This window comes from Bos mutus, chromosome 11, assembly GCF_027580195.1.
Source record: "Bos mutus isolate GX-2022 chromosome 11, NWIPB_WYAK_1.1, whole genome shotgun sequence".
Taxonomy (NCBI): domain Eukaryota; kingdom Metazoa; phylum Chordata; class Mammalia; order Artiodactyla; family Bovidae; genus Bos; species Bos mutus.
The window spans coordinates 99,865,898-99,879,109 of NC_091627.1; the positions used below are offsets into that span (position 1 = coordinate 99,865,898).

At 47.3% G+C, this 13,212-nt stretch overlaps 1 protein-coding gene across 50 annotated transcripts in view; it reads right to left on the reverse strand.

Moving 5' to 3' along the window:
• The window catches only part of MAP4K4 (mitogen-activated protein kinase kinase kinase kinase 4), a 151,700-nt gene that overhangs the window by 47,005 nt on the left and 91,483 nt on the right, over positions 1-13,212 (reverse strand). For all 50 annotated transcript variants that reach the window (XM_070379894.1, XM_070379890.1, XM_070379892.1 and 47 more), the window contains exons 4-8: positions 7,094-7,219; positions 5,777-5,887; positions 3,074-3,164; positions 2,482-2,612; positions 1,602-1,656 (exon numbers count right to left, since the gene is read on the reverse strand). In XM_070379894.1, the coding sequence (XP_070235995.1) occupies positions 1,602-1,656; positions 2,482-2,612; positions 3,074-3,164; positions 5,777-5,887; positions 7,094-7,219 (514 nt within the window). The remainder of the gene's footprint in view (positions 1-1,601; positions 1,657-2,481; positions 2,613-3,073; positions 3,165-5,776; positions 5,888-7,093; positions 7,220-13,212) is intronic.

Sequence of the window (13,212 nt, forward strand, 5' to 3'; positions counted from 1 at the left end):
GAAGCACAGCAAAACACGAGGAGGACCAGAGCAACGAGAATAGACCATTTCGAACAGACACTGGAAAGCATTCATAAATCAAAGATAAATACTGATTCAAAGTCCTAAAGGAGTTAACAGCTTAAGTCAGCTATTGGACGACAACAAAAATATTTTTATTTTCATAGGACTGTCATGAGGATTAAATGAGATGCAGCTGTAAAGGCCTTCACACAATGCCTGAACTCAGGAGCACTAGCAGGCACGTTCACTGCTTACGAGTGAGTGTTCCTGAAATCGGGGAGTGATGGGATTGTTTAATTTCGTTCGATGACTGTTTACCCTCTGATCACTGGCCCAGTGAAGGCGTGAGAGGTGCACTTGGACACACAAGTATGTCACAACAGGTATTTCTGTGTGTTTATTTACCTTCACAAGCACCTTACAAGACAGCTGGGAGATAGGGCCAAAGAAAGGAGGGTGCTGTTCCCGCTGCAAAAAGGAACCGGACAAAGCATGGGGCAGTCCTGCCCCATCTCAGCCCCTCAGGGGACACGATGGAGCACAGGGTGATGAGCAGAGACGGCCACTTCTGCAGTGCACCCAATCCCTAGCTGGGGGCAACCTGGGATCATTCATTCAACAAGTATTTAGTCAGCAGCCATGTACCAAATGTTATATATTCAAGGGGGGCCAGCAGAAAAGAATGGGTTTCTTTTTTTCCTTTGCTCTCTGCAATTCTACTCTGTTGCTAAGTCACTTCAGTCGTGTCTGACTCTGTGCAACCCCATAGACGGCAGCCCACCAGGCTCCCCCATCCCTGGGATTCTCCAGGCAAGAACACTGGAGTGGGTTGCCATTTCCTTCTCCAATGCATGAAAGTGAAAAGTGAAAGTGAAGTCGCTCAGTCATGTCTGAGTCTTCGCAACCCCAGACTGCAGCCCACCAGGCTCCTCCGTCCATGGGATTTTCCAGGCAAGAGTACTGGATTGGGGTGCCATCGCCTTCTTCGATTCTACTCTATTCCTCATTAAAAATCAATTTCACGAAGTTGTCACTGATTTAATCCAAAGCAGAAGCAAAATTTCACAGGTAATACCAATAAAAATAAATAAATTCCATGGGTAAAAGGTTGTGCCTCTATTTTTAAAGTTAAAACATAAGTAAAATGGAAATTTCCTGTGTTAGGACCAGTTTCACTGAATACTAAGTTCAAACTGTAAAAAGAAAAATTATCACCTATTACTGTGTCTGTGTGCATGCTTAGTCCTGTCCAACTTTTGCAACCCCATGGACTGAGTCCACCAGGCTCCTCTGTCCATGGGATTCTCCAGGCAAAAATACTGGAGTGGGCTGTCATTATCTGATGTCAGAACAAATCCAGGTCATACATCTAATTACAACTTAAAAGGTAATGCGGCCCATGAACCTCAGGGAGACCTTCAGAAGGACTGATGTGTGCCAAGAACTCCTTTCACATCTAAAACTCCACTGTATTTATGATTCCTTCATCTGAACGCCCCACCAGGAACAACTCCATTCATGAAGCCACTGTTTCTGAAGCCACGAGACCAGGTTTACGTTGCATAGAACTGGGCTAACAAGGAAGGCAGGCTACTTACGGGGAGCGCCTTCAGCCATCTCAATGGCAGTGATGCCACAGGACCAGAGGTCACTCTGCAGAACAAAGCAGACGTTAGGGCACCATCCTCACTGTGAGGCCTGGGACTCGCCACCACTGGGCACTCACACAAACCACATAAATGCATTCTTCGGGGTACGAACCAAAAGGAAGTTTGCCAAGAAATTACGAGCACAAACACATCTGGAAGAACACCTTCCAAGTAAATAAATGATCAGCTCATAAAGTTCAGTCAACTCATGAAGAGGGTGATGGAAAAGCTATACAATCTGCCTTGTATTGTACAGCTTTGTAAAAAGTTATGCAATAATGATAATAACGATCGTTAATTAGAACCACTTGCCGTACCTATGATCCAACTCTCAGCCAGAGTCTGATGATCAAACAAGACTTTTCATCAGGACCAAGAACTGCATTATTGATACACGTCTCTAGAGGTCACTCTCAGAGTTTAAACACATTTGTGACCAAAGCAAAGGTGCACAGCTCTTTAGCAAGACTGAAATTTCACAAGGTGCTTGCTATGTAATCTGACAGTATTTCTGAAATAATAAATACCTGATACTCTTCAAATTAAAAAGAACAGTAAACAGAGCAGAAGCACTGAACTGACTTGGGACAAAAAAATTTCTGAGCCTGAGAGTGACCCCTCCCACCTTGAAAGCAGCACCTGACTTAGAACAGAGCTGATGCAGAAATGGACCACACACACACACACAAAGCCTCAAAATATTGTCCCGGCAGATGCGCCCTACAGCAGGAGTCCATGCGGTCCTCGCTGGAGCAGGGAGGGGGACGTGGGGGCAGAACCCGTGCCCAGGACTGGCAGAGCCCACAAGGCAGGGCTGGCGACACCTTACCCTGTAATCGTAGGTGGCATCGGGGTTCTCGTCACAGGCAATGACCTCAGGGGCCATCCAGTACGGGGTGCCTATGAACGTGTTCCTCCTCCCCACGGTCCTGTCCAGCTGGGCACTCACCCCGAAGTCCACTGCGGCCAGGGGAAGGAAGGAAAGGGGACCAGAGTGAGCAAACCAGTACACAACAGGACGCAGACACGGAGCGGAACAGGGTCTTCAGAGTAAACCACACACCAGCACGGCGTGGATGCGTGACCCTCCAGCAACACGGGTAAGGAGCGCCCCTCCAGAGCCAAGTCACCATAGGGCCAAGATGCCCGACCAGCCTGGGGGTTTCCCCAGGGGCCTGTACCCACAGGTCCCTGAGTTTACCACAGGGACCACCAGAGGGACTGCTGGGGGAGTCTGGGGCATGGATGAAGTGGGCCTGGAGCCACGCTAAGAGGCAAGCCTGGCTCCCACTTCTCCAACAGGACGGAAGGAGAAACGGGAGTGATGCCAACAGATCTGATGCACCCCGGCGGGCATCAGATCACACTTACCCAGCTTCACCAGATCTGATGCACCCCGGCGGGCATCAGATCACACTTACCCAGCTTCACCTCTGCGTTCTCGGTCAGCAGCACATTCTGGCCCTTGATGTCGCGGTGGATCACGTGATGGATGTGGAGATGGGCCAGGCCCTACAGGCAAGACACAGAGAGATTTACTTGTCTGATGCTGCCAGTGAACAGTCCAGAATGCACCCCTTATAATATTCCATGGTTCGGGGGTTAAGAATTCACCTTCCAACATAGGAGACATGGAATGGATCCCTGGTCAGGGAACCAATATCCCACATATCACTTAGTGTGGCCAAAGATTAAAGGAAAGAAAGAAAGGAAAAAAAAAAAAAACATTCTCTGGTTCTTCCCTGGTGGTCCAGTGGTTAAGAACCCACCTTCCAATGCAGGGGACGCAGGTTCTATCCCTGGTTGGGGAGCTAACATCCCCACACACTATGGGGTAACTAAGTCCACGTGCCACACCTAAGACCCGGAGCAGGCAAACAATCAAATACTGAAAAATAAAGTGTGCACAGAATTCAACTTCAGCGCGTGTCCAGCAAGGTATCACCAGTGACACCATACAGAGATGCACCTCCGGTCCCGAGGGGCCAGGGCCAGGCTGAGGGTAGCACCACCAGTCTCTAGCTTTTCCCGAAGGCGCGTGTTCAGGGACCATCTGCAGCGTCTCTCCTGCAGTGTGTGCTATTTGTGTACGGGACGGTTGTTTTCCCACGCTGCACGCCCACTGTGCAGCGGGTGGGCCTGGGGGGGGGATGTGAACCGCGTGCACTCCAGGGGAAAGGCAAGGGTGAGAGTGGGCTTCAAGGTCTGGCCCTTGAACCCAGCCTGGTTTTCCCACCAAAGAGCCACAAGCTGTGAACTACTGACTGACCCCACCTCTATCCCACGGGTACAACCGTTGTGCCATCCACAGAGCTTCATGTGCCAATCAAGCATCTTTCTTTTTCTCCCAAGGAAGTAAGCCCTAATGGGCACACAGCACTTTTTGATGACCTCGTATCTGGAATGAAGCCCAGAGCATGCCTCTGATGAGAGGTGGTGGGAGAACAAAAACGCAGTTTGCATCCAAATATGGTCAGAAAGACAAAAAGGCAGCATTCTCACAACTCTACTTGTCCCGACTTCTGCCAGAGAACCTAATGTGCAGCTGCCTCCCAAGGCACAACTGACCTATCCAGTCTAAGATGCGGCAATATGAGAATGCAGTTTACTTGATTTTTCGTGTTTAACATTTTAGTGGGGTTTTATTGTTATCATGGGGCTTCACAGATGGCTCAGTGGTAAAGAATCCACCTGCCAAAGCAGGAGAGGCGGATTTGATCTCTGGGTTAGGAAGATCCCCTGGAGAAGGAAATGGTAACCCACTCCAATATACTTGCCTGGAGAATCCCATGGACAGAGGAGCCTGTCGGGCTACAATCCATGGAGTCACAAAGAGTCAGACCCAACCGAGTGACTAAGCAACAACAACTGTGCTCTCAGGACACTGCAGGGGCCCACTCACTGAAGGCCCCCACAGCGGCGGGAGGCGGGGCGTAGTCTCACACGTTAAGGTTCCTTTAGTAACCACAGAAGAGTTCTCACGCTTTTATAGTGAAATGTGAATGTGATGATACAAAGACAGGTCTCCCACCTCTCCCTATCCAACTAGTTGTCTTAAGAGAATTATCTATTTTCAAGGGCTCTGTAAACAAAATAAAAAGAAATTCAAACTGTCGCCATGAATTCTAGACAGCATTTTTAAAAACCTGCAGTCCTCTGTGAAGCTTAAACATAAATTTACCTATACATAAAAAATAAAGTAACAGGGTTTTTTTACAATTAGATTCCAATTCAATTCCATAGTCTTTACTTTCCAAAATGTGGTGTGCAAATGAAATCCAACCAAGTCATTTAAGTGTGTGATTTATTTACAGGTAAAGTAGAGAGAAAACTGTGACAGTTGACCAAAGAGAAGAAGCCTGTGGGCAACTCACAAGCAGTTTTCAAATACATTATTTTCAGACACACTGCGCTGTCACAATGGCTCCACTACTGAAAAGAATCACTCAGAAGCTGCTAAAATCATTTGGTAGCTCCATAAACCAGCTTTCCAACTGGCTGTAAATAACATTAAACACAAGAACTTTCCCTCGTAAATACTGCAGCAGATTCTGTTAATGCCAAAGCCTAGAAGATGACTCTGAAAGCCAGCATTTAGCACCATTAATACTGATTTACAAGCTCAGACACAGAATTTCCATAAACAACACGAGCTAAGAGATTATTTCTCCTCCTCTGCACTCTGATTTTCTTTTGAATAACTGCAGGATGAATTCAGGGAAATAAATTACATTTAAAAAAACACACACACACAACTATTTAAAAGTCTGGTTTCTTTAGATACAGGCCAGAGTCAACATCGTGATGTGGCTTCAACTGTCGAAGCCAACTGGCTACAAAGATTCCTTGGTTGTTGTGCAAAGAATAATCTGTACAGTGGCAACTGATGCCGGGAGGATTGGGGGCAGCAGGAGAAGGGGGATGACAGAAGGTGAGGTGGTCGGATGGCATCGCCGACTCGATGAACATGAGCTTGAACAAGCTCTGGGAGCTGGTGAAGGACAGGGAAGCCTGGCGTGCTACGGTCCATGGGGTCGCCAAGAGTCGGACACGACTGAGCGACTGAACGGACACGACTGAGCGCAAGCAGCAAATGCAGAGAAAGCGGAGCAGGGGCGGCTTACCCGCAGGATCTCCCTGGAGATGTAGGCTATCCAGTCTTCCTTTAGCGTGTTGCCCTTGGTGTTCTTCACCAGGTCCGTGATGGATCCGGCCCCACAGAACTCCATAACGAGCTGGAGGGAGACAAGACACAGACGCGTCCCGCCGGTGGTCAGAGCGTCGCAGGCGTCAGCACCCTCCCCGGGCAGGCCGGGGGTGGTCTAACTCCCGCCCTTTTCCTAAAGGTCTGGGCGAGTGATCACTGTGGAGGCACCAAATTCCTGAGAGCGTATTCCACCACCCCATCTCCTGGGCACGGACACAGGTCCAGGACACTGGGGTCCTCACCCCACAGCACAGCCCGGGCAGAGGCCCTGCAGCCCCTGTCTCTGGAGCACAGGCACAGGTGGGCCGTCTGTCCGTAACCAACGCCCAGTGGTCAGAAACCTGACCCAGATACTCCCCAACAGGCGTTCTCACTTGCCAGCATCAGAAATGTTCTATTTTCCACAACATTGTGATTCTCCAACTATTTTATGTTAACTGGGGTGGAAGACTAATTTTAAGCAGCACAGAACTTTTCACAAGACACTCTTTACAATACTTAGATGTTTGAACAATATGAACAAAGCATATTTTTAAAGTACTTAGAAAATGAACTGAACTATTCTAAAATTTTAACTATGTTTAGATATGGGTAATAAAAATAAAGGTATTTTTTTCCCCTTTTATTTTCCTAACTTTGCAAATATTCTACAATGACTTTAAAAAAAAAAAATCAGAAGAGTAGTCATCTATCTTCCCACTCTGTAAATCCAGTACTTTTGGCAGAACTAACGTGATCACTACAGAGCCAGCACTACCTCAGTGTCACATCTTGAAACATGTTCAATAAGAGGTGAGATTGAACATGTATAAGTTCCACGAATTTACCCGAAATCCACCGCTCTTAGTAAATTACAGAACTAAGCTTGTTGTCTTGCAGCTTGTCTCTCACTCCCATGGAAGTAAAGAAAATGCATGTTGCTGAGATACTACACTAATTCCATAAAGTTTTTATCATACTGCTTTTGATTTCAAGCTCCTAACTTCCTTGCTATTTTGCGTGTTTCCCTTGTTTCTCACTGTGCCACCTTATTCCCAAAACACAAACTCTTTTCCCTGCAACGTGAAATCAACACCAAAATAAACATTCAGGATGCCTTCCACTGAGAAGTCCAGGGAAGATACCAGACTTTACCCCTCTGCTTTTCTCTCCCCTTCCTCTGGAAGGTTCTTAATGCCCTTCTAGTACAACCAAAAAGGAAACCCCACAAAACACGCAGGAGACGCTTGCTTACCCAAAGCTGGTCATCGTGTCCTGGGGGGCTCTTTTTAATGAAAGCACCGTAATACGTTGCAATATTTCTATGATGAGAATATTTCTTCAGCATATTTATCTCCAGTTTGATTTCCTCCTCTTCATCCTTAAGAAAAAAATAAAACATGCAGTGTCTGAATGACAGGCATGACTGGACTTCCTCCACACACAGGCCATCAGAGGGTCCCGGACCCTCCAGCAAGGGAGACAGTTGCTGTGACCTTTGCCAAGAACTGGGGGCTCACCCTCTGCAATGTGATCACAAGCTCAGCAAACAAGACAACAAGAACACAAGGTAAAGATTAACAGGCAGCAGAGGGCATGTGCAGACCAGGCTCCTTCGCTGACCATGTGCCCCCAGGCAGCTCATTCCACTTCTCTGAGCCTCAAGTTGCTCACCTGTAAAAATGGGAGGAAAGGGGGTAACAACTGGCCAATATTATTTCGACCGATTACCAGGAAGGGCTGTTTCTTTTCTAGAGAACACTTGTGAGTAAAAACTGTCCAGAGCATTTAAGGCGGAGGAGGTTTACCTCTGAGAGCCTGTCACAGGAGCATCCCCGGGGTCGGGGCCAAAGGCAGGGGCTGAGCACAGGAGCCCTCCAGTCCTGAGCTGGGGGCTCCCCCAGGAGATGAGGCCAGGCAGGGGGCCCGGAGACAAGCGCCACTGGGTGCTGGCAGGTTGTCCTGGACTCGGCTCACTCCCGGGCCTCTCACTACACTGAGATGAGATGAGCAGAGCAAGGAAGGAAGAGCCTGTGAGGGACAATCAGAGCGGGTGCGAAGCTGACAGGTGGTAACACGGGTCTGGAAAAATAAAGACAAGTCACTCCTGTGAGTGTACCAAGGTCCCCACTTCCTCGAGGCGTCCTGTCCCCTGCTGAGCCTGGACACAGACAGGGTGATGCCAAACACCTTCAGGGAGTCATCTGAGGGAAGACTACAGACAACCAACAGAACGGGAGGAGAGCAAAACGGAAGAGAGAAAATAAGAGAGGAAGAGAGGAAGCGAGCCTTGGTTAGGAAAGAGACGTTTGAGGGAAGGTGAAGAGCTCTGAGAGAAGCTTCATATAGCCAGACCTCTAGAATTCCCTCTGCTTCATGTATTTTCAACAAGAAGTGACGAGCGGTTCTCTAAGACCTCCTGACTTGTCTACACTGACAGGCTCCTTCCACTTTAGTGCTGCCCTTCCCTCTCCACAGAAGACTTCGAGCCGTGGAGGTGCGTGTGTGTTCATATGCACACACACACACACACACACACACGAAACCTACTGGTGCAGCCAAGCATCTCCAGGAACCTTCCATACAGCCTCACAGAACAAACCTAAGTTTGATTCACTAACACTGTTCTTTAAGATAAAAGACACCAAGATCATTAGAACTCTTCACTGCGACCCGTCCGTCTTGGGAGGCCCTGCAGAGCATAGCTCAACGCTTTACTGAATTATGCCAGCCTCCTCCCCATGATAAGGCTGTGATCCATGAAAGGGGAACAATTAAGATATTGTCCAGGAGACCAAATGAAAAAGAAAGTGTCTTTTAAAAAAGAGAACTTGCCATTGTTCATTACTGCTTATAAACCAAATACACACCAGAACACACAATCATCCACCACCAGCGATTCTCACAGTGGTGGCTTGCAGCGGCTTGCAGCCACCGAGTGGTGGCTCAGTCCGGAGATGTAACCATGAGGACACTACAGCACGCTGCTGATGGGCACAGCAGTCACGTGACTTTGACAGATGACAGCCATGAATATGGAGCAGAGCCAGACGGCCAAGTGCAGTCCAGACACTGGGCTGTGTGGTAATTCTCGTTGAAACCTCACGCATGTACAAATCATACCAAATGCATGATTTAAACATGTCATGGACTAAGCGAGGCTTCCCTGGTGGCTCATTTGCCTGCAATGCAGGAGACCCAAGTTCAATCCCTGGGTTGGGAAGATCCCCTGGAGAAGGGAATGGCAACCGACTCCAGTACTCTTGCCTGCAACAGAGGAGCCTGGTGGGCTACAGTCACAGAGAGTCAGACTGACTGAGCGACTAAACAGCGTAATGTGACTGGTTTTTACATATTTCTTTCTAGCGATTGCACAAAACAGTGTCTTCTAACTCGTTCACCTCTCTCTATAAGAACAACAAAGACCCTCCAACGGCACCTGATGTTTGCCGAGACCACCAAGTTAAAACCCTGACACATCTTACATGCTTAGAAATCCTTACAGACGTGAGTTGAATGCTGTCTGTGGGTGTGAACAGCACTCAGTATACAGACAGGTCACACTGCTGGTGGACCCTCACACACAATGCAGCTCCCTGAACCTAAGATGCAGCGAGGCAGCCGCTCCATCACATTTCATAATGAAACTATGATTCACGACCAACTGTAAGACATACAGTCACAGGTCTGAAATGGGGCTGCAAGTTAGAAATGATGACATATGACCTAAGAACAGCTTCAGCACAGTTTGGGAACGGCTTTTCTAATATGACTGAAACATCCAAATGTTTTCTGACATATAGTAATCAGATCAATGTCACTTGCCAGAGTATTTCTGAGTCTTCAGTAGTCAAATCATGAAAGCCAGATGAAACGGGTGTTCAGAGGAAGGCATACTGTCCTCTCAAATCACCATTTTAGGATAAGGATTGTATATTCTTTGAATCATCCCTTCTCTGGCTTCTCTGGTTTTAAAATAGAAGGTTATTGCACAGTTTATAAAATAAAAAGGCATTCAGCACCACTAATTGTCAGGCCCTGTCTAAGCATCAGAAAGGTAGTGTCTCTCAACAGCTTTGACCCAGGTACACCTGGGACCCTCATCACAACACATGCATGTGTGTGGATGTGCACACGCGTGCTCAGTCAAGGCCGACTCTTTACGGTCCCCATGGACTGTAGCCCACCAGACTCCTCTGCCCATGGGATTTTCAGCAAGAATACTGGAGTGGGTTGCCATTTCCTCCTCCAGGGGATCTTCCCAATGTGAAGCATTGAACCCACATCTCTTGTGTCTCCTGCATTTGCAGGTAGATTCTTTACCACTGCACCATCTGGGAAGCCAATGCTTTTAGTACAGTGTTTTTAAGTGTATGAGTCTTTAGGATAATAATGAACCAACATGCGAGTTCAGATCTCCCATCGGTCATTAGTAAAATACAGGTTTGGTGGTCTCGCCCCAGTATATGTTTACATATATCACCACCGCAACACACACCTCACTTTGCCAGAGAAGATACACAGAAAACAAACTCCGAGCAGGCTAACAATTTCTAAACCACTAACAAACCTCACATTTGCAAAGAAAGGGGAACCGGCAAGTAACCCGGTTGAGTCTTAGCTCGTCTCTAGGGGGCCACAGTAATGTACAGATGAAGAAGAAAAAAAAATGAAGTGTCACTTGAGAGAGGAAAGGGGACATGCAGAGAAGAAAGGGAAGGCCCGCTCCTGGTCTCCTCCGGGGACCAAGCAGCTGCCAGACCCGCCCCGCTTCCCCTGTGATCTCAGGCAGCTAGTGCCAAGTAGAGTTTTGGACTCTCCCACTGGGAGCAAGCTCCCACAGAAAAGGCCTTTGTCTCGGCTGGGCTAAGGCTGGGGAGGAGTTTCCCACTGCCTTCCTTGGCTACTGAGGACATCTGAGCATCGTGGTCATCTTTAAAAGCAGCCAGGGGTTTGGGAGTCACCTGACGAGTCCTGTCCGCTCCACACTCTGAGCGTGGAGCAGGGCAGACGACTAGCGGGGTTTTTTAATGACTCCTTAAAATGCTCGGACTCCGAGCACACATGCACCAAAATGCTGTTTAAACTCTTGTAACTTGAATTCTGTCTCCTTCCACTGATGGCAGTAACGTGAAGAGACAGAAGTGGACCTCAGCTGACTGGGAGGATCCAAGAGGACTGGGAATGTTCTCCCAGCACACCCCTTACAGAAAGAAGCCTATGCAGTAACAGCTGAACAACAAAAAACAGGAAGGACAATTCATTATTCACTCTCTTTACTAGATGCAGAGAATCATAATAAAATGACATATGCAAATACCTCTAGCAGATTTCACCACTGAAGTGTATAAACACACATATACTCAAAAGGAAAATATCCATTAAAAAAAACAGCTTACAAGTTTGTTTTAGTTAACAACCAGCAAACCCTTCTTCGTGATACTGTTAACTGGTAAAGAAATGAGGAAAGATCACCTTTGACTTGAAAATCCCAGTGACATCTGAGAATATTACTCAGTACCACAGCAAAGTGAATGAACCAAAGTTAACTTTTCTGACTCAGATACATGAAAAGTCCTACAAAAATTCACTAGTAATTCAACCAGACAGAGGCAAACACAACTCTGCAGGGAAGATTCTCAGGCAGAAGGAAGGTATGGAATCTAGTCAGAGGAAGGAAGGACACGTTCTTTAAAATGAATCAGCGTCCATCTCACAAGATCCAAGATAAAAGCCCCAACAGAAAAAGGCCAAGTGATGTGCTATGTGCTAAGCTGTTTCAGTTGTGTCCAACTCTGTGATCCCATGGACTGTAGCCCGCCAGGTTCTCCTGTCCATGGAATTCTCCAGACAAGAATACCAGAGGGAAAATACATTTCCTCCTCCAGAGGACCTTCCTGACCCAGGGATCAAACCAGAATTTCTTGTATCTCCTGCACCGGCAGGTGGATTCTTTACCACATCACCAGGGAAGCTGAATTCACATATACACCTTCTACAACTATATAAAGGAAAAAACCCAGTGATCCTCAGACATCTTCCCTAAGCATTCACCCCACAAATGCACAGGAGCTGCTAAGAAATGCATCTCAGACACAGCAAACCTTCAGAGACTGGAACCAAACGAAATTCACTCTGACTGGCCACCGTCTGCACTGCTGCTTCACCACCCATTTTACCAAAATGTCCATTTCTTAAACTTAGAACAAGGAAAAGCTCAGCAAGTCTCCATCAGCACTGGACTAAGTGATTTATAGGCAAAAACTCGGTAAGACGATGGTAGTCTGATTTCACCAGAATCTTCAAGTCTGCACAGAAAACCATCTTGGGCTCTTAAATCACTCGTGTCTTCTACATCAAGTAAGTACCAATAATACCCTTGGCATTAGTCCATCGTACGCAGAATAATTTTCACAGCATCGCAGGAGAAGGTAACTGCATGCTCAGACCAGATGTGCCTGTGTGGGTGCTGCCAAGCACACATGGAAACCCCACAGCTGTGTCCATCGATCAGACATGATGTCACAGCTCCACTCGGAGACTGCCTGGCAGCCAGCATCTCCCTCCCACGCAAGAGAAGCAACAGATGCTGGAAACGGTACAGTAACAGACACTGGGACTGAGCCACAGCGACAATGCGATGGATGGGAGATTTAAGTTAAGTGGCAACAGAGATACAGAGTCGACCAGCAGCTTCAAACAGTACATATGTTTCAGTCAGGCTTTTTAAAGTCTTACGCTGCTTCCTTTCCCTAACTCCACTGTTCCATAAGGAACACTGTTCCACTGTTCTGTTAAATAACTCAGATGAGTTATGATAATAAATATGATGGCAAATGCCTTGTTATTTAAGGAGCATCTGTCAAGGAAAATATATTAAGTCATCAGAATGTACAGTGGTGATTAGTGCCCACTTTTCAAGATCTTATTAAAAACAAAAGTAAGAAGTGCTTCCCGTCACATGGTATCATGAAGTCACTTGAAGTGGCCTGTTCTGTAGTAGCTCACGATCTAAAGGATACACTGTCCATACACAATACATGGACAGGAGTGACCACTTTGTTGCTCAGTCGCTGAGCTGTGTCCCAGCTCTTCTGTGACCCCACGGACTGTAGCCCGCCAGGCTCCTCTGACCATGGGATTTCCCAGGCAAGCATACTGGAGTGGGCTGCCATTTCTTCCTGACCCAGGGATTGAACCTGAGTCTCATGCACTGGCAGGTGGGCTCTTTACCACTGTTCACTTAAATTCAGCCAATCTCAACTGATCCAACTTTGAGATCCAACTGTGATCGTTTTCATTACAGGAAGTGGGGCCCTTGATAGTGTAGACTACTTTATTTTATCTTGTTTTTGAGGGTCATTACATCAGATT